Source organism: Monodon monoceros, unplaced genomic scaffold (genome assembly GCF_005190385.1).
Source record: "Monodon monoceros isolate NGI ecotype Baffin Bay Population unplaced genomic scaffold, NGI_Narwhal_1 Super_Scaffold_3, whole genome shotgun sequence".
NCBI lineage: Eukaryota > Metazoa > Chordata > Mammalia > Artiodactyla > Monodontidae > Monodon > Monodon monoceros.
In genome coordinates this window covers 8,972,541-8,996,577 of record NW_021703780.1, presented here as the reverse complement: position 1 = coordinate 8,996,577, position 24,037 = coordinate 8,972,541, and the positions used below count along the sequence as shown (strand labels likewise).

Here is a 24,037-nt window from a genome sequence, read left to right as displayed (position 1 = left end):
GAGTAGCAGCTAGTCCCTCTTTAACCTATGCTTGAAAACCACGGAGCCAGCTAAGAGAAGGACGATGCCCTGGCCCTCTGCAGCCCCACTGCCCCAGCTCCGCGGCCGTCGCAGCCTCCGGGGGCGGGGGACAGTGGCGGGTGACGAATGGGTCCTCGCCCAGGCTCCGCGAACGTTCAGCGGCCAAGCGCCGCGGGCGCCAGCTGGGCCTGCAAATCGCCGCCCGGCCGGCAGAGGGCGCGCGAAGCGGCGCTGGAGAACCCGGGCTCACGGGGGCCGCGTGCGAAGCCGTTCGGGGCCGCCGTCTCGTCTGCCCGCCCCTTTCCCGCCGCCCTGCTAGCGCAGCGGCCGGCGGAGCCCGTGCGAGGGGAGGGGGCGGGGAGCGGCGGGCTCCCAAAACGGCCCTGCGGCTCGGAGCGCCGAGCGGGAGCGGCGCGGGCGCGAGCCCGAGGGGGCGGGGAAGCGAGGGCTGGCGTGCGCGCGCCGGGCGTGGGTTGGGGTAAGAAGAGCGGGCGCGGCGGCAGCGCGGGGCAGAAGGACGCCGGCTACCCTGGACAGCGCATCGCCGGACGCTGGGGTCGCCGCGCCGCGGATCATGGTAAGTGGGGGCAGTGCGCCGCCGCCTGTTTCTTTCTTTCTTTCCGCGACCGGGCGGGAAGGGGCCGAGGAAGCGGCGGTGCGGGAGCTGCGGGTTCGACCGCTGGAACCCGCCGCTGTCTGCGGGCTGGGCCGGGCCGCGCGGGCCTGTGGAGGGGGCGGTGAACGTTTGGGTGCGGTGGGGGGAAGGGGGACCGCGGGTCTCGGGCGCTTGGTCCGGGTCCGCGGCCCCGACCGGCCCCTCAGGCGCCCGCCGCGTTCAGCCCCCTGTTGCATGCACGCGGCCGGCCGGAGCTGGGATGCCCGCCAAACCGCCCCCTCCTTCCGCGGCGGCTGTTCTCGCGCGGACCCCGCCGCACCCCGCTCCCGGCGCGGGGAACGGCGCCCCCCTCGCGCGGGACCGATCCCTCCGCGGAAAGTTCAGGCTTTGGGGCGCTAACGGTTGAATTTCTGCCCGCGCGGTGCCTACAGTCCCTGGGGTGTGTCTGTGCGCCGGCCCGTACCTCCCCGGGTTTGCACGGTGGGGTCGGGGGATGGGTTCCCACGTGTGAACCGGAATGGAGGGACCGCTACTGTGTTCTTTCCGACAGTTCGTCTCTCCCCCAGCTTGCCAGGCTCCGACTCCACCCCGAATTCATAACGTTTTCTGATGGGCATTAAGCTCTGTTCCTGGAGAGAGGGGGTGGGGTGTCCCCGCGTGCCCGTGCCCCAGGAACTGCCCGAGAGTGTTGGCGGCAGAGCCTGGTTGTGCGACTGCAAAAAAGGAAAGTGTGTGCCAGGCTCTAAGTCCGAGCAAAATGTGAAGCCTCGTTTGTCCTCAGTGGTCCCTATTCTATCTTTGCTTCTCTCCTCCTCCCCATATGGTCTCCTCTCCACTTCAGGGCTTGTTTGTATGCGAATCTCCTTCCCCCCCGCCCCCCCGCTTCAGCGGACACCAATCAACCCTAGATTTAGTCTTTTCTGCGGTTTCAGGCACACGCTATCTCCCTGATTACGGGGGAAGCGTTCTCTGACTACTCTTCTTAAAATTCCGGTCTTTCCCATCCAACCCACCACAGTTCACATTACCCCGGTCTGCTTTGTTTTTTTTTCTTTAGCAACTATTATTTAACATACTATCTATTTAGTCTGTGGGGTTTATTGAACACGTTCCCCACCAGAATGTGAGTTTCAGTAGGGCAGAGATTTTTGAGTCATGTTGTTCACGGCTGTTACTAGTACCTACAACAGTGCCTGACATATAGCAGGTGTTCAGTAAATTAAAAGAATTAGCCCAGTAAAGCAGCATGCTGATGCTAACGTTATAATGTACAAATGAGAAACAGTAGTGCCACTACGGGATTGTCTATCCAGTGAACAGTTGTAATGATGAGAATCACAGGTGAAGTTGAGAGGAGGGATGCTCTTGGAGAAGACGGACTCAGTTTGGTGGCCCTCAGTGATAAGAGTATAGCTGACCATGCTCTTGACACCTTGGCACCTGGGTGGACAAAGCATTTTTAGGGCTAACTGGCTGTCTCCTTCAGGTCCTGCACCTTTGTTCCAAATTATTATGAATTGTAATGAGTGAGGGAACAAGTCCAAGGATATCTCCTTAACTGTATGGAAGAGTCATGGGAATTAACCTAAAAGAGCCAAAATAAAAGGCAAGCTCTTATAAACTGCTCTATACAGTCATGATACTACCTTCAGAAAAGCATTTTTCAGAAACTTTGGGTATTCAGAGGAGATTTTTTAATGTCCAAATCCAAGGCTTCTCACTTAAAAAAAAAATGATGGAGAGAGTGTGATGTAGGGGTTATAATCCATAAATAAAGTAGTGGTTCATTTCAGAGCCACCCCTCAGGGTCCTAGTGCAACATGAACAGCCTCTCACGATGTTTCTGCTAGTCCTATTCCAAAACATATTTTTCAAATTCCCTTTTGTTTTTCCACTTCCAGAGTGTAAATTTATGGCAATCCTTTGTTTTAAGCCTGGGGAAGTGTGCTTTTATAATCTGAGCCAAACTGCTTAATAAAATCTACCTGGGAAAGTTTCTGAAAATGATGTAATTATAGCCATCGCTGTACAAGTTCTGCGGTTCTGTGATTACTGTCTTGTCCAGATAGGTAGTGAAATTAAAGGTAAAAAGGAAAGAAAAGTAAGTTTGTCTTTGAAATTAAAACCAACCAACCACACACAAATGAAAGACACCTCATTCTTAACCAAGTTTATATTTGTAGGAGATTTTGCTGTGTTATGACTCCAGTCAAAATACCAAGCCGTTTTCTTTTCTTCAAAAGCAAAGCGTTATCAAGGAGTACAAAATCCATTTTTAAGGTACCCAGCTGGGTAAGCTTACTTTTTGGTTCTTCAACAAAAGGCTGCAATTTAATCTAGCTCCCTTCAAGACATGTTTTTTTAGTTGAGGTATAATTGATTCCTTCAAAACATTTCAATCACAGTTGGGGAGGTCCAGGTGCTTTCGTAGTCTGAGAGTGTTGACAATTAGTTAACTGGATACACGATGTGATCCACTTATCTTCAGGAGGCGGGGCCCTGCTGGTCAGGGTTGCACCCAGGATCACCTCGCTTTGGCAATCGGATGTGTACCGTCCAACTTGTCGGGTTTGGGTATTAGGAGTAGATGGTGACCGAAGGCAAGAAGTTGCCCTGGAAGCTCTTACTTAGGCTCAACATGGCCAAAGTATGTCAACATCAGTAGTTGGTGATAATTCTGAAGTTACAAATTTGCTCACTTGTGTTTTTTCTTAATCGAATTAGGACATGGCTAGTGTTTCACTGACTCTGAACCATTATAATAAATGGCTAGTTTAAATGTAGCCATTTAAAATTTAACAATTTCATAATTGCAGAGTGTAAATTGTTCTGGGGTTGATGTGGCAATTTGGAGTTCCAGGTGTGGAGTCAGCCCTGGGTTTGAATCCCAGCACCAGCACTTAACTATGACCTTGGGCAGCTTAACTTCTTTAGGCCTCAGTTTTTTCTTCTGTGAAAGGAATCAGTATTGTTATTTCATAAGATGGTTTGAGGAACAACTAAGATACTGCACTTAATGTGGCTAGTTTAGTGCTGCGAGTGTTCAGTAAATATTAACTATTGTAATGACATGTGTTGTTCTGTCTCCCGTATCTGTTTGCAGTCGAGACACCTCTAAATGATGTCTGTGATTCTGCTCAGAATTCTCTTCCCCATATTTGATACTAACACATACCTAGTATTGCTCTGTATCAGCACTTATCCAGGATAAATATAATGCGAGCCACATAATGTAGTTTAAAATTTTCTAGTAGTTACATGAAAAAGGACAGAGACAGGTGAAATTAATTTTAACATTTTTGACCCAATTCATGCAAATATTATTTCAACATGTAATAAATGTTAAAAAAAATTAGGTATTTTATATATTTTTTTCCGTATGAAATCTTCAAAATCTGGTGTGTGTTATGCTTACGGCATGTTCAATTCAGGCTAGCCACAGTTTCTCAACAGCCACTTGATTTGAGGCTACTGTATTGAGACAAAACAGCTCTAGATGATACACGTCTTCCAAATGTACCTCTTATCTGCTAGACCCTTTCCACTCGTGACAACCTCACTGCTACCTTAAACCTAGCACGACTGAAAGAAAGCTACTCACCTTTCAGACTCGCCCCTGTTCCCTCTTGCTGTTAGTAATTCCACCAGCTCTGGAGGCTACTGTGTCGGAAATCTGATTCTTACTCTTTTTTCTTTATATTGTTTATTGTCTAATATTCTCATATTTTTACTTGAAAATATCTTTCAATCTCTTCTCTCCAGCCCCTTTTCCATTATTGCTTTTTCTACAGGTTTCCTCTTTTGCGGTCTGTTTGTTTTTTTACTTGAAGCTTGTTATTTCATCATCATTTTCACTTAGTAGTTTATTGCTGGGGCCCTGGTCCTCTGATGTTCGGAGGTCTCACCCCTCCCTTTGCTCCTGCCTGCTTCTCTCCTCCGGGTCACCGGCCTCCACATTCTCTCCATTCTTTCATCAGCTCTTTTTCATGTTAAGTCACAAAAGCTTTCTATTTTATCGCTTATTTCCATGTTGAACACCTTTCCTCTATCCAATGTCCAAAGAAATAACACTTACTTTCACTGATACTCTGCTATTAAGATGACCCACCCAAGGGGTGGGGGATGACCCTCCCTTTACCTGAAAAGCTCAGGTAAGTAGAGGAGAAAAATAAACCATAGGAAGGGAAGATGAAATTATTTTTGAGCTTTATCTACCTTTCAAGAAATATCTACGGACCTGATTAATGAGAGTAACAGCAACCTCCTAAACAGTGATGACACCCTACGTTACGCAGTGCCTTAGAGGAACAGGGTGCTTTCCTTTGTGCCTGGTGAGCAAAGCTACAAAACAGAAGAAAGGCACTGGACCGAGGGCAAGAGACCTGGCTTCCTGCCCTGGCCTTATTGTGGACCAGCTCAGTGCCCTTGGTCCAGCCACTCTGGGGCACTGTTCACGCATCAGCAAAATGCGTCGCTCTCTCTTTCACAAGACTGTTCTGTCAGTGTCAATTCCTGGGGCCTTGGCACTGGCTGTTCCCTCCGGCTGGGCCTTTCTCCTGAGAGCTGTGTGGCTTCTTCCCGCTACGTTTTTAATTAGTCTTACCCTAACCTCTCTACTTAAAACTGGAAACTGCCGGGTTGTGTTCACGCCCTTCTCCTGACGCTGCCCTCTTTTCTTCATAACACTGTGAGCTTACAATTTCCTCGTTTACCTAGTGCTCAGAACTTTCTCATAATTTACTTATTACGTTGTGTGATTTGTCGTCCTTCCTACCTCAGTGCAAGCTTCACGAGGGCAGATTTTTGTTTGCGTTGCTCAGTGATGTATCTCAGGCACCGAGACTAATCCCTGTGACGTACAGTAAATGCTAAATGATTGTGGATAGAGTGAAGGCCAGATCTGCTGGTTCCCAGGGCGGTGCTCCTTTCTCTTCACATCCTGTTTCCCACATGCCAAGGATGAATTGGGAAATGAACATTTGCTTTGCAGACATATCCACAGCACAATCCCTTCAAAGAACAATCTCTCTTAATGCATTTAAAGTCATTTATCACAGTTCAGTTTAGGCGTGTTTCAGTAATACAGATGTTTCACCAATGCATATATGCCCAAGTAACCTCTTAGTAAATGATAATGTGTGTGTATTCCTACAACTATATTTACACTGCACAATCGTTATATTTGTGGAAGGGGCCAGGTTAGGTCATTATTTCTAAATAATGAAACGTATGGTTTCGTAAGTTCTTAGTGAAATCAAAATGTGTATGCGTTTCTATTTTGTAGAAATGTGTATGCATTTCTATTTGCATTTCATAATTTGTAGACTGGGCCAGGTTATATTGTTTTTACATAATGAAATCTATAATTATAGCATTAAGTTCTTACTGAAATTAAGAATGAATATTTCTTTTAATAGTAATATAAGCAAAGCTATGATTCATGAATTTACTGAATAATTATTTTTACATATGGTGCATTCTTTGGCTTTGAGTTACCACTTCAGTACAAGGATAGTAGTATTTTACATTACTCAGTAAAATGTTTTTTAATGCATTTTTACACACATTATCTCTTGAAGCCTCACAAAAGACTTGGGAGAGACTAAGTCCTGTATCACTATACCAGTTCACAGGTGAGAAAATTGAGTTTCAAAGAAGATAAATGATTTTACCTGAGGTCACATACTAGAGGTAACAAAACCAGGTATAAACCTTCTGACTCCAAAAATATCACCTCTTCTGCTAATCCATACAGCCTTATCCTAGAACCAGTGCAAATGTGTCTTCTCATACAAATATGATGTAAGAAGAGCATTCTCATTCCTATAGATAAGAATGGAAAAATCAGAATGATTTCCCCATGTTAATTTCTTTCTCATGAATTATAATAGGGATAGAGGTATATATATACACACAGATACATTCAAAAGTATTAAATATATATAAAACCTAAAGATCTGTTTCATATACATGGAAAATGGAGCATATGAGGGAAAGTGTTATTTTTTTTTTAGATATTTATTTGGTTGTGCCGGGTCTTACTTGCAGTACGAGAGCTCCTTAGTCTTGTCATGCAAACTCTTAGTTGCAGCCTGCCTGTGGGATCTAGTTCCCTGACCAGGGATGGAACCCGGCCCCCATGCATTGGGAGTGTGGAGTCTTCTTAACCCTAACCCTAACCACTGCGCCACCAGGGAAGTCCCAGGAAAGTGTTATTTTAAATGGCGGTGATATGAACAACATATGTACATATCAAACTTTATCTACTTACCAGTATAATGAGTAGGGGAACACCCATACAGTAGACAATTAAGTAATTTACAAAGGAAGTAAAGTTAGTCAGTTTTTGAGTAGAATGACTGCAGTATTAAGACGTTGATCAGAGAGACCAGCGTTAGCTTTGCACATAAATTTTTGTTTCATAATGAGAGTTCATCATTTGGGTTTATTTCCAATACTTTAAAAATTTAAAGTATTGATTTTTCTGTAAGGCTAAGTAGAATTTGGTTTACTAGAAACTTTGAGTTTAACAGGTACTATGGCAACTTGGGAGACGCTTTTTTTTTTTGGAAGGGTCAAAAAGTTTATTGACCATCACACTGAACAGTTGGATTAAAAATTAACTCAAGCCTTTAAAGAAGAAATCGGAAGGTATCCATAATGCAAAAATCGATTAGGCCACTTTCAGTTTCCAGAGGGATCAGACCTGATCAGCTGACTTTCTTCTTGGCCTCTGGGAGGTCTCTGCAGAGTTCTCCAAGGCACAGTGGGAAGAAAGGATGGCTATTCTTTGACCTTCTCTGCTCCCATGCCAGAGGCTTTCCTTAAATTCTTACAGGGAAGATTCATTTTCTTGGAGCCAGCAGCTTCCTTGGCTTTTGGAAATGCAGATTTCATGACTGTCTTAATGTCTGTGGTGAAGTTATTCCTAAGAGGAAGGGTGTTTTGGGTTGTCAGAAAAATATTCAGTTGTCAGAAATGCACTTGGAGGCTGTTTCACATCCTTTTCTCCATAGGCTGGGGAGTTGTTAGTTCTTTGTTATTTTTAAGGAAAGCATTACCTTTCCTTTGGCCTCTTATCTATTCAGATTCCTAAAAAGAAAAGGCACGTGTCACAAGTTGTTTTGGGATTTACTACCTGAAGTCTGCTACAAACTCAAAGCACACTAGCTTCACTGTTATGTAAGCCGTGTTTCTTCACTCAACAATAATGTGATTATTACATTGACCCCTTAAAGGTCCTGCCGCTACTGCTAAGATGCTGCCGTGTTTTCTTTCTTTTTTTTGTAAATTAGGTTTACTATACTGTAAATCTTTTTCTTTTTACAATTTAAAAAGTAAGTGGAAACATCCCTGTTGTAACAGATTTCTAAAAAGAACATTAATCTTTTTTGGGGGGGGGGAGTATAGAATTACAAAAGCGTGACATGAATGCAACTTTTCACAAATGCATAACTTATAAAACAGGGTGCATGATGTTTTTCTCTGTGTCGTGGGGCTTTTAGAGGAAAGGTTTCTAAGGACCAGAGTGGTGGTTGGAGGGTGGGCCCGGAGAGGAGGGTTGGTTAGAATCAATTTAGGAGCTGGGAGGGATGGGGGATGATAAAGATTTCCTAGTTCAAATCTGTCCTCAACCCATGAAGGGCCTGACATGAAGAAGGTAGGAGGCACTGGGGTGGGGAATGGAGGGCAGGCTCCAGCCCCTGACCCCACCCTGAGGGGAGGAAGCACAGTCACAAATGTTCCCATTTTAGAAGTAGGAAAACTGAGGCAGAGACTTGTGCAAGGTCACACAGCTGAGAAGTGGCCAACTAATCTGAGTTCACACAACTGCTTGTTGGTAGAACTTCAGTCATTTCCTTTTCTTGGGAAAAATGAGCTATTTCCTTTGGAATCTGGGTTACCATTCCTCTCTCTGTCACTCATAGTAGTATATTTATTAAACGTGGTAATAACATCTTGCATTTGTGAGGTGCTTATGATTTTCAAAGCACTTTGGTATCAATGATCACATTCAATCTCACAACCACTCCTCAGAGTAGAGGTGACAGGGGGATGGAAACCTCAGAAACCCTGCAACAGCAGCAGTGCCAGGAGTTACAGTTGAACCAGGGGCCCATAATAGCACATCAAACTACATCTGCGCACAGAATTTTTCAAAAGAGACTGCCTTGTCCCCAGCCCTGGCAGAAGAGTCAGACCTTGGGCAGCCATATTTCATACCATGTGACCTCCCTCCCTGACGCCTGATTTGTCTAAGGATGGACACTGGATCCCAGGGCAACCAGCCACAGGCAGGCCTGTAGCCGATCACAGCAGGTAGAGTGCTGCCTGAGGGGCAGTGCTCATGAGTTGGGCCACAAGATCCTGAAGAACGCTAACCTTGTCGGTGTTTGCTTTATATAAGATAGAACAAGTGTCTGTAATAGTCTTAAGTCCTTGGTGTAACCTGTGGAATTGATAGTTTACATTAATTCTTTTTTTGAAGGAAAGAGAAACGTTCTCTACATTGAGTACCGTGTTGTTTAAAAGCCGATACCAAGGGGACATGGAAATACATTGCCTTAGTAAACTTTTGATTAAGTATACCCATTGGTTCCTTCATTCAGCCACATGATCAGTAACAGGCAGTGTGCCTCGGCACTGTCAACCTAAATAGAAAAGACAGTTACTGCTTCAAGAAGTCAGCAGTGCGGGGGGAGAACCTTGTGTCCTCGAGTGGGAGTACATGAACAGGTCAGTAGCTGAGGTTTTGAGTCACTCAGGCCAGGAAATGTGCTTTATGCCTGTGTTACATTTTTATCCATTAAGAAGATTTAGTATAATGTGACTAGTTGTGTTATTACTTAAAAAAAAAAAATCTAAACCCTGCAGCATGGGTAGCTTTTGCCTCTTTATCAGGCCAAGAATGTGGTCAAGACCAGGAGGTGACTGGTCATTGAAGAGGCAAAATCGTCAGGATTGATAAAGCTGAGCTCGAGATTGAGTCTGTGACACCAGAGTACTCAGAGGACGAGGCAATTCCGTGAGAGGAGAAAACATCAAACCAGCTGTCTGAGAGCAAGGGTGGGTAGAAGGAGCATGAACTTAGGAATCAGACGTGTATTTAAATGTACATTCCCAGACTCGGTGAAGCCACATGTACTGACTCAGAATCTGAGTGAGGGGCTTTGGAATCTGTACGCCAGGAATCGGGTGCACACGAATTTGGAATCTAGTGCTCTAGAGGCTCAAAGGAATGAGTGACCACTTTCTAGCAAAAATGTTTAGTGTATGATCATGAAGGAGTTGGGATCAATGCTGGATCTTGAACAGGTTGGATTTTGACGTGTAGGAAAAAGGAGAAAGGTAGAATCGAGCAGAACATTCCATTTAGGGAAATAGGTTGGTAAGGAACCAGAAAGCACTAACATATTTGAGAAGAAGCTATACTGTGAGCAGCTTATGGACAAGGCCACGTCTGCAGAGGCTAGCACAGAATAAAGAGGTGCTCAATAAAGAGTTGAGTTTGAAGCTTAGGGACAAATGAGATTATGGGACAGATCAAGTCAGATTTTGAAGAGTCTTGAATCTGAGGCTGGGAAGTTTCTTCTAGATTTTGTGAACCAGGTTTTGAAATGGAGAGTCAAATGATGAAAGCATTATTTAGGAAGATTTAATCTGGTTTCCATAATACCTGGGGCTGGGAGAGCCTGGATAAGGAGGTTATAAAGCGGCTGAACTAATATGTTAATTCTCTTATTTTCATGTTGTCAACTTTTGAAAACTTATCTCTGGGTTTTCACCACACATTCCTGGGTTCAATTTATCTCACCTATAACATATGTATAATAACACACGGTGAAGATTGGGTCAAATAAGATAGTATATAAAGCCCCTCATGATATACAAGCTAGCTGAGAGTAGATGCTCAAAACTGGTGGCTGTTACCCATAGGAACTTAATCATATTATCTTTACAAACCTAACTTTTCTCTCTATGCCTGGAATAGACATCTTTAAAAATCTAACTTGATTAATCTACATATATTTACATTAAAAGGTTTTTCATATTCCTGAGATTTTAGGGGTTTTTTGTTTGTTTGTTTGTTTTTGCAGTATGCGGGCCTCTCACTGTTGTGGCCTCTCCCATTGCGGAGCACAGGCTCTAGACACGCAGGCTCAGTGGCCATGGCTCACGGGCCCAGCCGCTCCGCGGCATGTGGGATCTTCCCGGACCGGGGCACGAACCCGTGTCCCCCGCATCGGCAGGCAGAATCCCAACCACTGCGCCACCAGGGAAGCCCCTGAGATTTTAGTTTTAACATTCAGGACTTTTTCCGGAGAGAATGAAAACGTGATAGAAACTTAATTCTCTGATTTTTGGGTCCTTTTCTTTAGGCTGCATGAGTTCTGTTAATTAATGAAAAATGAAAAGCTAAACTGTGTGCTCGTTTCAGAACAGTTTTTCTTTTTGAAAAGTTCTCACCTATAGATGCAATCACAAAACAGTGTATTTTGAAAACTGTTTCATGGATTTGAATCACAACTTTAGAAAATCCTAAGAGCTCCACATAATCAGATTAAACTTTAGCTGTTTGCCCAACCGCCCACATCAAATTGCCTATGTCTTGAGCTTCTTAATTGTGCTTAATCGAATGCTTTAACCCCGAAAAATGTACAAGAAAACAGATCTTCCAGGCTCTGCCTTTGCCACTGGATCATCATTACTTCAGGTACTAAAACCCTAAAAATAGCAGATTTTTGGATTTGTGTGTTGTATTGGAAATAATGAGGAAAGAATATATATGTACACTGCTTCTTTTCCGAATTTTTCCCTGTCAGTTTGGAAGTAGTGGAAATTGATTAGAAATTTAAGCGTTATGTGTAAAACCGGAATAGGTGGACAATATGGGGCTTACTTTTCATGACCTAGGAGCAGACAGTGTTAGAAGAGGCAAAGATTAGGTGGGAAAAGTGGAAGACTCGTTGGACGTGTTGTGGGCAGTGAATAGACCCGCCTGGCTGGCGTGAAGCTGTTGCTAAGAGGACTGGTCCAGTCAAGGGTGGAGGAGGGCTTTGAACCAAATGGAACGAAGTCCCCAGGTTTCTGGTCAAAGTCCATGATGCCCTCCAGTGTAAAACCCTTTCCTCCCTGGTAGAGTTATTTTGTATGGCTTGATTCCCTATCAGTTCATTTTCCCCCCAAAATAGGATAATTACACCTTCAATTTGTTACCAACTTTAGAAGAACTTTCCACAATGTTCCTCATGGTAATGACGATTATACCATATGTTTGTATAATGCTTTTCAATTTATAGAACACTTTCACAGCATCTCTTTCTTTTTTTTTTTTTTGCGGTACGCGGGCCTCTCACTGTTGTGGCCTCTCCCACTGCGGAGCACAGGCTCTGGACGCGCAGGCCCAGTGGCCATGGCTCACGGGCCCAGCCGCTCCGCGGCATGTGGGATCTTCCCGGACCGGGGCACGAACCCTTGCCCCTGCATCAGCAGGCGGACTCTCAGCCACTGCGCCACCAGGGAAGCCCAGTTGTATGTTTTTTAGTTAATTATTTAGTTTATTATCTATCTCCCCCACTGCAGTATAAGGCTGTAAGGGCAAGAACTTGGCATGTCTTGTTTACCACTGCAATTTCCACACTAGAATGGTGGCAGCGTGTAATAGACACCCAAAGAACACTTGTTGGATAAATGGACAGATGTGTAAATTAAGAAAAAACGGAGGGCTTCCCTGGTGGCACAGTGGTTAAGAATCTGCCTGCCAAATGCAAGGGACATGGGTTTGAGCCCTGGCCCGGGAAGATCCTACATGCTGCAGAGCAACAAAGCCCGTGCACCACAACTACTGAGCCTGAGCTCTAGAGCCTGTGAGCCACAACTACTGAGCCCACGTGCCACAACTACTGAAGCCTGCGCACCTAGAGCCCGTGCTCCGCAACAAGAGAAGCCATGACAATGAGAAGCTCGCGCACCGCAACAGAGTAGCCCCTGCTCGCCGCAATTAAAAGCCCGTGCGCAGCAACAAAGACCCAACACAGCCAAAAATAAACAAATTAATTAAAAAAGAAGAAGAAGAAACGGAGACTCAGATTGTTCAGAGTCCTATAGCTAGTAAATGGTGGATTGGGGATTCAAACCCACTTTATACCTGTGTCTCATATTTTCTACCCCACTGCTTGTTTCATTATAGTAATTGACTTTCCTGATACCCATGTTAATTTCAGCAAGACTGAGAAAACAAACCATAAAAAGTGACAGGTTTGACTGTATCAAAATGTTAAATTTTGAGATGACAGAAGACACCATAGGCAGAGATTATAAAAACAAGCAACAGACTAGAAGGTATTTGCCATCTATATAACAGTACAGATTGTTATATATACAAATGGCTTTTTATAAGTCAATAAACAGTCAAGCAACCCATTAGAAACATGGATGAGGGTTATTAAATGGCAGCTCACTGCAGAGGAAACCACAGTCAGTAAACATTGTGAGACATGCACAACCTCAGTAGTAATAAGGAAATGCAAATTAAAACCATGCTACATCCATGAACTTGGCAAAAACTTAAAATGCTGACAGTAGCAAGTCCTATAACTTCTTAGAGCATATGGTAGTTTTTACTAAAATTATAAATGTTAATAAGCAACATAGCAATTCCACAACTAGATTTATTCCCAGAGAAATTCTTAGTTATTAACACAAGGAAATTTGTATAAAGCATCATTGTTTGTAAAAGCAGAAAACTGGAAACAGCCTAAAATATCCATTAGTAAAGAAATGGATAAATAACACTATAGAATATTCATATGATGGGATACTATACAGCAGTTACAGTGAATGAACTAGATCTTCATGTATCAACACGAATAGATCAAGCTGCCGAAATCAAGTATGATATAATTTATATACATCCTTAAAGTCGTATTGTTACATTTTTGTTTGAATATCTGTATATAAATGTATAAAAACATGAACAAGAAGGCTTGACCTCAAATTTATTGCAGTAGTTATATCTGAGGAAGGAACAAGGGACACAGGATTAGAGAGAGATACAAGGGAAGGACAGCTTTAGCAATTTTATTTCTCAGTTCCCAGCACCTGCTAGGTATATTCAGTAAATATTTATCAAATTAATTAATTTTAAAAGATTTGAAACAAATGATAGTTTTAACATGTGATATATTTATTTTACTGTTCTTTACATTTTTATGCTTTTTCCTAAGTTAAAAGTGGATTTGGATTTGGGATCTGTGTTAGAGATCTGGTATGAATAGCACATGTGGGACAGATTAGCCGCAAGGCAGGAGGACGGGCTGTTGTTTTCTTAGACCCTAGTCCGTCCTTCTTGGCTGACTGAACCAACTCTGAAAGACCATTCAAGGTCAGGCTAGGCAGCCATGCACTTTTAGAGAACTAAAGGACAAATTGTAGAAGGGCATGTTTGTCATTCTCAATGTTAATTAAAGGAATAAGTATATCTTCCCATGTGCGAAAGAGAGGAATAGCCAAATACAACAATAGCAACTGATCACATTTACTGAGTTCTTGATGGTAAGACAGAGTTCCAGGTACTGTTATAGGAACCTTTCCTGTATTTCCTCATCCTCACAGCAAACCTGGGAGTTGGTGCTGTCACTTCCTTTTTGCAGATAGGGAAACTGAGACAGTCTGGGGAAAGAAGCGTAAAGAGAGCATTTTTACTCAAATTATACTCTGTACTTGTGTGTCCTAATAGGAAGGCAGTTGTGGAGGGCTTTGAACCACCGACATAGCATCCTTTCACTTTCCCTTCTCTAACAGCTGACTTACCCAGTGTTGTCTTTGAGAGTATTTATCTTGAATATCCCTCGGGTCTTCTTCCAGTGTTAAAACTCAAACTGGAGTTTTGTTACTCTCCTTTTTACACTACTGCATTTCTTCGAACTTTTAAAAAAAAGCTATCAAGAAATTTTTGTAAAAATATCACTGTTTAGACAAGCCCTAATTAAAGAAGGTACATTTCTCCTATGTGATGTCACTCCCTCTAGATTATCCAAGGGTGATGGCAGTAGGAGATAGAAGGATGTGACAGTGTGCAGCTCAATCGGGATCTGAAAGTGCAGGACAATGAATGAATGTCTATTAAGCGACTACATAGTGTACAGGCCCATCCCAGATGCTTTTACAAATATGAAGTCATCTAAGCTTCACTGTGAAGTTGCAATGACTTTTCTCATTTTATAAATAACGAAGATGATACTCAGACAATATTTTGCCCAAGGTTATGCAACTACTTAGTGTCAGAACCAAGACTAGACTTGTAAGACTCCCATTCTTTGCAAGGAGCCACCCTGACTGCCGTGCTACCTCTTGTAACCCTAACCCCACACACACCAGACCCAGGATTGGCTACAAATGATCACCGCGTGAGTGAGTGGCAAGAAGACACAGCATTCCTCTAAACGGTGGTGGGTCATCGCTCACTAGCTCTAGTTAGGCAAGTTGCTGTACTTCTCTAAGCCTCACTTTCCTGCTCTGTCAAGGGAGGTGAAAAAACCTATTCTATAGACTAGCTGAGAGAATTAAGATAATAATATGTAATATGCCTAATAAATACAATGGCTGATACCTAACAAACACATTCTATTTTCATTTATTATTGCTATTATTATCACCTGTAATTTCTATAATGAAGAAATAAGTGACATTGGGGGTAATTCTGAAATTAGGAATTCCTTGACATATTGTTTTAAAATGAAAAAAAAAAAAACATTAAAAGCATGCTTCATGACAGCTGTAGGTAACTAATGAAGGGAGAGTGTAATGCTTTTCTTTATGAACCAGTCAGTAAGTAAAAAAGAAAGGAAAAGGGAGCCTACAACCATTATTACAATTTGTAGGCATTCTCTGCTGGTGGAAATAGTTACTCTGGACTGAAGCCATCCAGTCACAGATCAGCCTGTTTGTCCCTACCTGCTTCTAGCCAAGAATAAAATCTCTTTATAAAAGGTGGCCAAACTGAAGAGTCAGATAAGCTACTGCTTGATTTAACTTTATATTTATCAGGGCAGCCACAACAAGGGAGGCATACAGTGTTCTAGGACAAGGACCTGTTTTAATCTATTATGGAGTTTAAATGCCACATCCAAATTTAAAGCAGAACCAAATCCCCAAAGAGAAAAAGACATGCTATCAACAAAGCAACTTATACATTGCCATAAAGAAGCTCTATAAGCTATCATTTGGTTGATAGAGAAATCTGTGTGTCTGTAGATTCCCCACAACAAAAGTCCACATTAGGCCCATTTGGAGGAATGGTATTGGAGACACTTCTAAACTAGGCACAGGCAGAAGGAATCGGTTGTATCAATGGAAATACGGCTTTCACAGTAAGAGAGGTAATAAGTTCTACCACATTCTGACATTGTTCACATCTGAAGGCTCTGTTGCTGTTTTTTTTTAAATATTGAATAAATGCAGAAGAGAATGCTGAAGAAGGTGAGGGTCTAGAGTGCATGTCACGTATGTGGACATGTGTGTAATGGTATATTCAATTAACACTTGTGGAAGGAGGAAGGAAGGGAAGCAGGAAAGGCCAGATGACAAAGTTGGGGAGGGAGAGGAGAGTGGGAGGAGGTGAATTTACTGAGGCTGTTTAGGAAAAGTGAAGGCTTGGTGTGAAATGTCAGATATCTAAAGGGCTCTCAGGACTTCGCTGGTGGCAGAGTGGTTAAGAATCCGCCTGCCAATGCAGGGGACACCGGTTCCACCCCTGGTCCGGGAAAATCCCACATGCCGCAGAGCAACTAAGCCCATGCGCCACAACTGCTGAGCCTCTGCGCTCCACAACTACTGAGCCCGTGCACCTAGAGCCCGTGCTCCACAACAAGAGAAGCCACCGCAATGAAAAGCCTGTGCACCGCAATGAAGAGTAGCCCCTGCTCGCCCCAACTAGAGAAAGCCTGCGCACAGCAATGAAGACCCAACACAGCCAAAAATAAATAAAATAAATTTATTTTTTTAAATGTTAATTTCTATAAAAGGCCCTCATGCAAAAAAAAAAAAAAATGGTACTACTTGTATGTGATTTTAGGGGAAAGAACTAGGATTGATGGGTAACCACTGAATGGAGAAAGATATTTAGCCCCAAATAAGGAATGGTTTCCTAAAAATGAGAAACATTTAAAAAATAGACTGTGCTACCTTGCAAATAGTGAGAAGTCTTTCTCTAGAGTTTTTCCAGTAAGGTGTGTGGATTTCTATCAGAATTATTGTGGAAAGCAATTATTTCCACCTTTGGGTGGGAAGCTGAATTAGATGTCTATGACTCTCTGATACTATGAGAGCCAATAAACTGCTCCTTGATTCATCTGAGGTTTAAAAAATCATTCTGTGTGTTTCCTTTCTATGTTTCTGTTCATAACAAAGTCTGGACCATGCAGAGCTAATTCTTAGGCCTTTATAGTGCTATGTGGTAGGAAAGGAATCCTTATAAAGAAACATGTTAATCTTTAATACGTTTTTAAAGTTATTTTTCATAAAACGTAGAAGGCTAAGCTTAAGAAATGGAGAAGTACTTACATCAAAACTTTTCAAATATTTTCAAATATTAGTTAACCTAAAGATACTGCATCTCTGTATAAGGAAAGATGACTACTCTGTAGAGTCAGATGGTTACTCTGTTAGATATAATAATACTAATATTCCATGTAGTTATGTTAGAGTTCATATGAAGAAATCAGGCTACAGTTTATGAACTGGCAGTAAATCCTGTTATTTCTGGGTTGAGTGTAGCCAAAGACAAAATTTCGTATCATTAATCCAGTGATCGTATTGGACTTACTGCAAAGGTATACTTACTTTACTGACTCTGAAATGTAGTTGGACGTTTTAGGCTTATCCATGTTCCATGACTCCTTGTCTTATAAAATCTTTGTTTCCAGGTGAATGATACTCAACAGCAGCTACTTCAGTTATAAGAAGGGATTTTTTTCCTGTGTTATGTAAATGAGGTTCAAGGCCACAATACCTGTTGGTGCCAGAGTCAAAGCGAGAGCCTGGGTCTCTTAATTCGTCTTTAGTGTTTTCTGCCTCATTATGACAATTACTGACTTTATAGTGAAGCAGTAATCTCTACTACGTGAGTAAATGTATGGGCATCTCCTTTAGGAGATTTCATGGAATTGGGAAAGCCCATTTCTGTTAAATAGGACCTTTAATTAATACATATATAACATTGGGTTCATCCTACATTCTGGCATCCTGCTAAGTGCATGCAAGTTACCCATATGGGTTTAACATGAATGTTTTATTCTAAGAGATTTTATCCTAAGCTAAAATAACCGTTGCTGTCATGGAGTTAAATAGCTTTCTCTGTGAACATATTTAGGCGACTCCTCTATTAGGAAATTCTAGAGATCGAAGGAATAGCAAACTAGAATGAACAGTTAGGTGAAAATCAGACTACTACTCGCTTGAGTCCTTCAAAGAGAAGAGAGAAAGTGGCGAATGAATGTGTGTGTGTGTTGTAAGGTTTTCCCTTCGATTGTTACCCGCTGCTACTTCATGATAGTGTCTTGGTGGACTTGGGTTCTATAGCAATGAGACAGTGGACATGAAGAAAATAAACGGCTTCCATTTCCCCGCCGTTTCTAGTTTGTCTGGTGAAACCAAGGAGGCCCGTTATTTAAGAATCAGCTTCTTGGACTTCCCTGGTGGTCCAGTGGTACAACTCCACGCTCCCAGTGCAGGGGGCTGGGGTTCGATCCCTGGTCAGGGGACTAGATCCCACATGTGTGCCACAACTAAGACTCGGCACAGCCAAAATAAATAAATAAATATTTTTTAAAAAATCAGCTTCTTGGTGGCTGTCCCAGAGATCTGTAATATAACACTTAACCCAAGTCCAGGATTAATGTAGAAGAGTTGACTGGTCTCTCCAGTCACAGCTGAGAAGGATCACAAAAGATTTCCTACCACGCGCTGCCCAGCCGAGCCGGCATTATCCGACCTCTTTGCCCTGCTTGCTACTGCCTACATTTTCAGTCCTTGGGCTTTTTAAAAGTACGCAAGTTAGTTGGCCAGACTTTCTTTTTTAAAAAAACAAACAAAACTCATAGTCTAACATCTCCTTCTTTAACTTTTCTAATTTATCTAAATCCAACACACATTTTCACACAATCAGACCTCATGGTCTCTAGAGACTAACTTGGGCCACAACTTGAGAAACAACTAGAACTACTAATCAAGTGAGGTCACTAGTGAAGTGCAAGTGCTCACATAATCTTCCTGAAAACAGCGTTGCATCAAATACCTTCCTAAATAAAACTCTGGAATGTTTCTGACCCACCCCTTCCACTGCCCAGAGGTACTACCCATTGGTGTTACTGAATTTATCTTTTCTCTTTTAGAGACTGGGAGGGAAAAACACTGTAAACCTTCTATAGCTGCATTAGCTGTAGTAGTTAACGTTCTCTATAATGATACAAGCCTAGCTGTATCTAAAAAGAAAAATCAAATAACCTTTGAGTGCTGAAAGGCAAAAACTAGGTGAAGACTTCTGCCAAGAAAATACTTTTAAAAATCATAAGATCATGAAGATAACCATTAGTATGCTTTGTGTGTGTTGCTTTATTTTGTAGAAGTCAACCAGTTTCTAATAGACAAAGGAATAGATTGATGCACACACTTTTAAAATAAAATTTGGTAACATTCTCATTATTCATATGACTTAAATGGTTGTGCTTCTTTGACTCATTTTCATGATACATTTACAGTTGTTTCAAATAGGCATTTATTCACTTTAAAACATTTCTTCTACCCTATTAAAAGTTACATTGCAGATAAGCATTCGAAAGACCTTGCTTGCATGAAGTTAAACTAAAAGATTGTTGAATGAAAATGAGTGAAGTAACCCAACTTACCAAACTATTCAGTGTTAATATGAAAGGCTGCAAATTTCACTTTCACTGATTTCAGTCCCATCTGTCCAGTTCATTCCCAAATTACCCATCGGACCGACATACTTCAGACATTAGCACCGTATATGAAGCTAAAAATATATTAATTTAGTTATATAATAAAGTAAATTAATATGTTTTATGTTTATCTCCAGTAGTAGCTTCAAAATTCTTACATAGGCAAAGAATGGGATGGGATGGCTGTCTGGTTGGAAGCAGAGATGGAGGGTAGGGACCTCAGGGGAGGGCTTGAAGCATCTGTCATTTAGAAAATTGAGAAAACACGCTACATAATGCTCTCTATTTTCTGTCGAATAGAAATGATTCATCAGTAAGATTAAGGATAGTAATATATCATAAAGGTGCTCATCTAGCAGTATTCAAAACAGTAGCTCAGGAAGAACCAGGTGAAAAGATGTGTGATGCAATTGCTGATTTTCAAAAAATGGGGGTCAGAGACTTAGATTTACATAATTTTCTTTATTTTGACACAGCATCTTGGCAAAAGCAATGGGCTTTGCCACGCATGGGGTATAATTGTAACAAATCATTTTGTCTTCTTTATATCACCTGTCAAATAGCTAATACTTGTCACAGCTCTCTTTTTTCCACACCCGCCCATAGAGTTGTCTGTCTTTATCATCAGCCCAGTGTTTTGGGAGACAGTGTTGGGCTGATGACTGAATGTTGATTAATTAATTGAGGTGAGACCCCAGAAGGTGCTCAGAATAACATGAGATATCTAAAATTATTCGTAAAACTCCCTAACCATCATACACGTCAGGTAGCCATTTAAAAGGCCATTTTTTTTTCCACACAGCGCTCAGGCTGCATTTTGCCTTTCTGTGACTTGTTTTCCCTCTTAGAGCCTCTGCTAATGATGCTCAGTTTGATTTGACATCTGGATTAAAATGTTAAGGAAAAGGTATATTTTCCTTTACTTCTTAGAAAAGGCTTTATACAGTGAAGTGTGGAGCAACTAACTGTCACGATAATATACTTCAACCAAAGAAGGATGTGATAATGATTTCATTCAGCAGGGAAAGAGTCTGGATGGCTCAGTAACTCCCAGTATCGGCTGGTTCCGTAGCTTGAAAGAAGGAAAATATAACACAGTCTATCCGTGTGACTCAGATTGTCTCTTAGTATTAGCAGTAAAAGAACACATCTTTTGACATTACCATGAATATCCTGAAATACTGTAGATATTTTTAGAACATATAGAAATAGATTAGAGTATAGATATATAAATAGGTAGGTATGATTAGTGCTTAAAAATTAGAAATAAAATCTGGCCCATGTCTTTTCCAAGAAACCATTAAAAGCTTTCCTTTGTTTTCACATTCAAAAGGATAGCACTTGTACATGCAGAAAAGCCAGCCTGCTTCCCCTCTGCTCAGTACTTGATAACCAGAGCACATACAAACAAAATCTCCTTTCACTGCTGCTGGTAATTGTGAAAGAGCTGTATTCTTCCCCATGTCCCCAAATTCAGAAGCTGGTACAGTTCCAAGGTGTCCTGAATACAACTATCTGGCCTGGGGTTAAGTCTCCAAGGAGTTTGGTATTCACTCACAACTTCACGGGGAAATAGAAGTTGTAATAATCACTACAAATACCTTGTGTCGCCACCGTAGCAGCATTTTTGGTTCCTCACGTATCCAGTATTGAACCACCGAATGACTTCATTTTCTAACTGTGAAATTGCCTCTTTGTTTTTCTGTATGGCAGATTTCATTTTATTCCCTTGAAATTAAGGCAAGTTATTTAATATCTTTTAATGAGGCCAGAATATTATAAAAGAAATAATGTGTTTGGATTTTATGTCCATTTTCTTGGAGAGAAGGCCATAACTTGCAAAATGACTGGCAGCAGGGTAACTAATATAATTATATTCATGATTAAAAATTTGTATTTGTTTAGTCAGATTTCAGTTTCCTTAAACTTGGTGAACTTCTGTGTAACCAACAAATTAATTCACAAATTAAGCTTTGTGAATTTATTTCTAAAGTGTTTAAAATCTATTTTCGTGACTTAACAAATCCGGTATACTTACGTCATGTCTTTGTTAACCAGGGGCTGTTCTGCGCTCGTGAGATACATCTCTGAGCGGTAGCTCACAGTACTTTGTGTTTACACACTTACGTCTCACCAGTTCTTTCCCCAACTCCCCGCAGTTCCCCGCACTTCGTCTGCCCTCGCCATACGCCCATAACCAAGTGCTGTTTTCTGTCTCTTCTTTTCTGTTCCTTTGGGAGAGATCACAAAGCGTTCCCCTCTTGCAACCCCAGTACTGTATGTAGATTTAAGTACATCCTGTACCTTTTTCATCCCAGCATTCTCTCTCCCTGGGTCCCACAGGGAACTGAGCCATGAAGAATCCCAAGTAGCAGACTCTTTACTCAGCATTACTCCTCATGTCCAGAGCTTTGTTATTGAGATGCCTTGTCTGTATCAGACCACTCCCCGATGCACCTCATAGGGGTGAGTGCCCTCCCACAATATGCTGCCCAGGCTCTTGTGCAAAGAGGACTGACTGCCCCAGCGGTCCGCAGAGAGTTCTGAGCCAACAGGTGAGCCGGCAGCACCGCCTTACAGTGTGTCAACATAGCAGGTGACTAAACGCGTATACGCCCTAGAGAGACTAGAAGACTATTTAAAATGCATTACAGGCAGACCTCGATCTATTGTACTTCACAGATGCTGCATTTTTACTTATTGAGGGTTTGTAGCAATGCTGTATCGAGCAAGTCTATCCGCACCATTTTTTCCAACAGTATTTGCTCGTTTCGTGTCTCTGTGTCACATTTTGGCAATTCTCACAATATTTCAGACTTTTTCATTATTCATTATGGTGATGTGTGATCAGTGATCTTTGGTGTCACTACTATGACTTGCTGAAGGCTCAGATGATGGTTAACATTTTTTACCATAAAATATTTTATAATTAAGGAATATACATTATTTAGGCATAATGCTGTTTGTTGCATACTTAATGTACTACAGTATAGCATAAACAACTTTTTTTTTTTTTTTTTTTTTTTTTTGCGGTACGCGGGCCTCTCACTGTTGTGGCCTCTCCCGTTGCGGAGCACAGGCTCCGGACGCGCAGGCTCAGTGGCCATGGCTCTCGGGCCCAGCTGCTCCGCGGCATGTGGGATCTTCCCGGACCGGGGCACGAACCCGCGTCCCCTGCATCGGCAGGCGGACTCTCAACCACTGCGCCACCAGGGAAGCCCCAGCATAAACAACTTTTATGTGCACTGGGAAACCAAAAAATTCACGTGACTTGCTTTGTTGTGATACTCCCTTTATTGCGGTGGTCTGGAGCCGAACCCACAATGTCTCCAAGGTATGCCTGCATTGAAATTAGTAATTTTTAAACATTGGTATTTATCTCTTAAATATCTAGAACGAAGAAGATATTTAAGAGTCCTTCTAGGTGGTTTTCACTGAGTCATGGGTCTCTACAATTTTGGAGTTACTGCTGTCTCAGTATCCCTCTGCTTTAAAATACAGGGATACGTTGTCAAATGTCTTTCAGTCTCTCTTCTCTCTTCCTAATCCCCAAAGCTCTTTTTTTTTTTTTAAACGTAGATTTTATTTATTTTTGGCTGTATTGGGTCCTTGTTGCTGTGCGTGGGGGCTACTCTTCGTTGCCGTGCGTGGGCTTCTCATTGTGGTGGCTTCTCTTGTTGCAGAGCACGGGCTCTAGGCACACGGGCTTCCGTAGTTGTGGCTCGAGGGCTTCAGTAGTTGTGGCTCGTGGGCTCTAGAGCGCAGGCTCAGTAGTTGTGGCACACGGGCTTAGTTGCTCCATGGCATGTGGGATCTTCCCGGACCAGGGCTCGAACCCACATCCCCTTCATTGGCAGGTGGATTCTTAACCACTGCACCACCAGGGAAGTCCAACACTGTTTTTTAAATTATTAATTATTTATTTTTTGGCTGCGTTGGGTCTTCCTTGCTGCACGCGGGCTTTCTGTTTAGTTGCAGTGAGCGGGGGCTACTCTTCATTGTGGCGTGCGGGCATCTCATTGCGGTGGCTTCTCTTGTTGCAGAGCACAGGCTCTAGGCGCGCAGGCTTCAGTAGTTGTGGCACGTGGGCTCTAGAGTGCAGGCTCAGTAGTTGCGGCGCACAGGCTTAGTTGCTCTGCGGCATGTGGGATCTTCCCGGACCAGGGATCGAACCCATGTCCCCTGCAGTGGCAGGCGGATTCTTAACCACTGCACCACCAGGGAAGTCCAGTCCCCAACACTGTTTACTTGTCATGTACATATTCACACATAATAATCCTGATAACTCTCTAAACCTGTGAAAGAAGAATGTTGCCAAAGGAAAAAGAGGTCAGAAGTGGACCCCTGAAGTTTGCAAGCCCATTTCTGGTGTGATACTGGCAAACTCGTTCATTTATATATATATATATATATATATATATATATATATATATATATATAT

General features: G+C 42.4%; 1 protein-coding gene across 1 annotated transcript in view; it reads left to right on the top strand.

Annotated features, from left to right (window-relative positions):
- Nucleotides 1-528: 528 nt before the first annotated feature.
- The window catches only part of ELOVL2 (ELOVL fatty acid elongase 2), a 60,709-nt gene continuing 37,200 nt past the window's right edge, over nucleotides 529-24,037 (top strand). Inside the window, exon 1 of the mRNA XM_029244406.1 lies at nucleotides 529-598. Within this exon, the coding sequence (XP_029100239.1) occupies nucleotides 596-598 (3 nt within the window). The 5' untranslated portion in view covers nucleotides 529-595. The remainder of the gene's footprint in view (nucleotides 599-24,037) is intronic.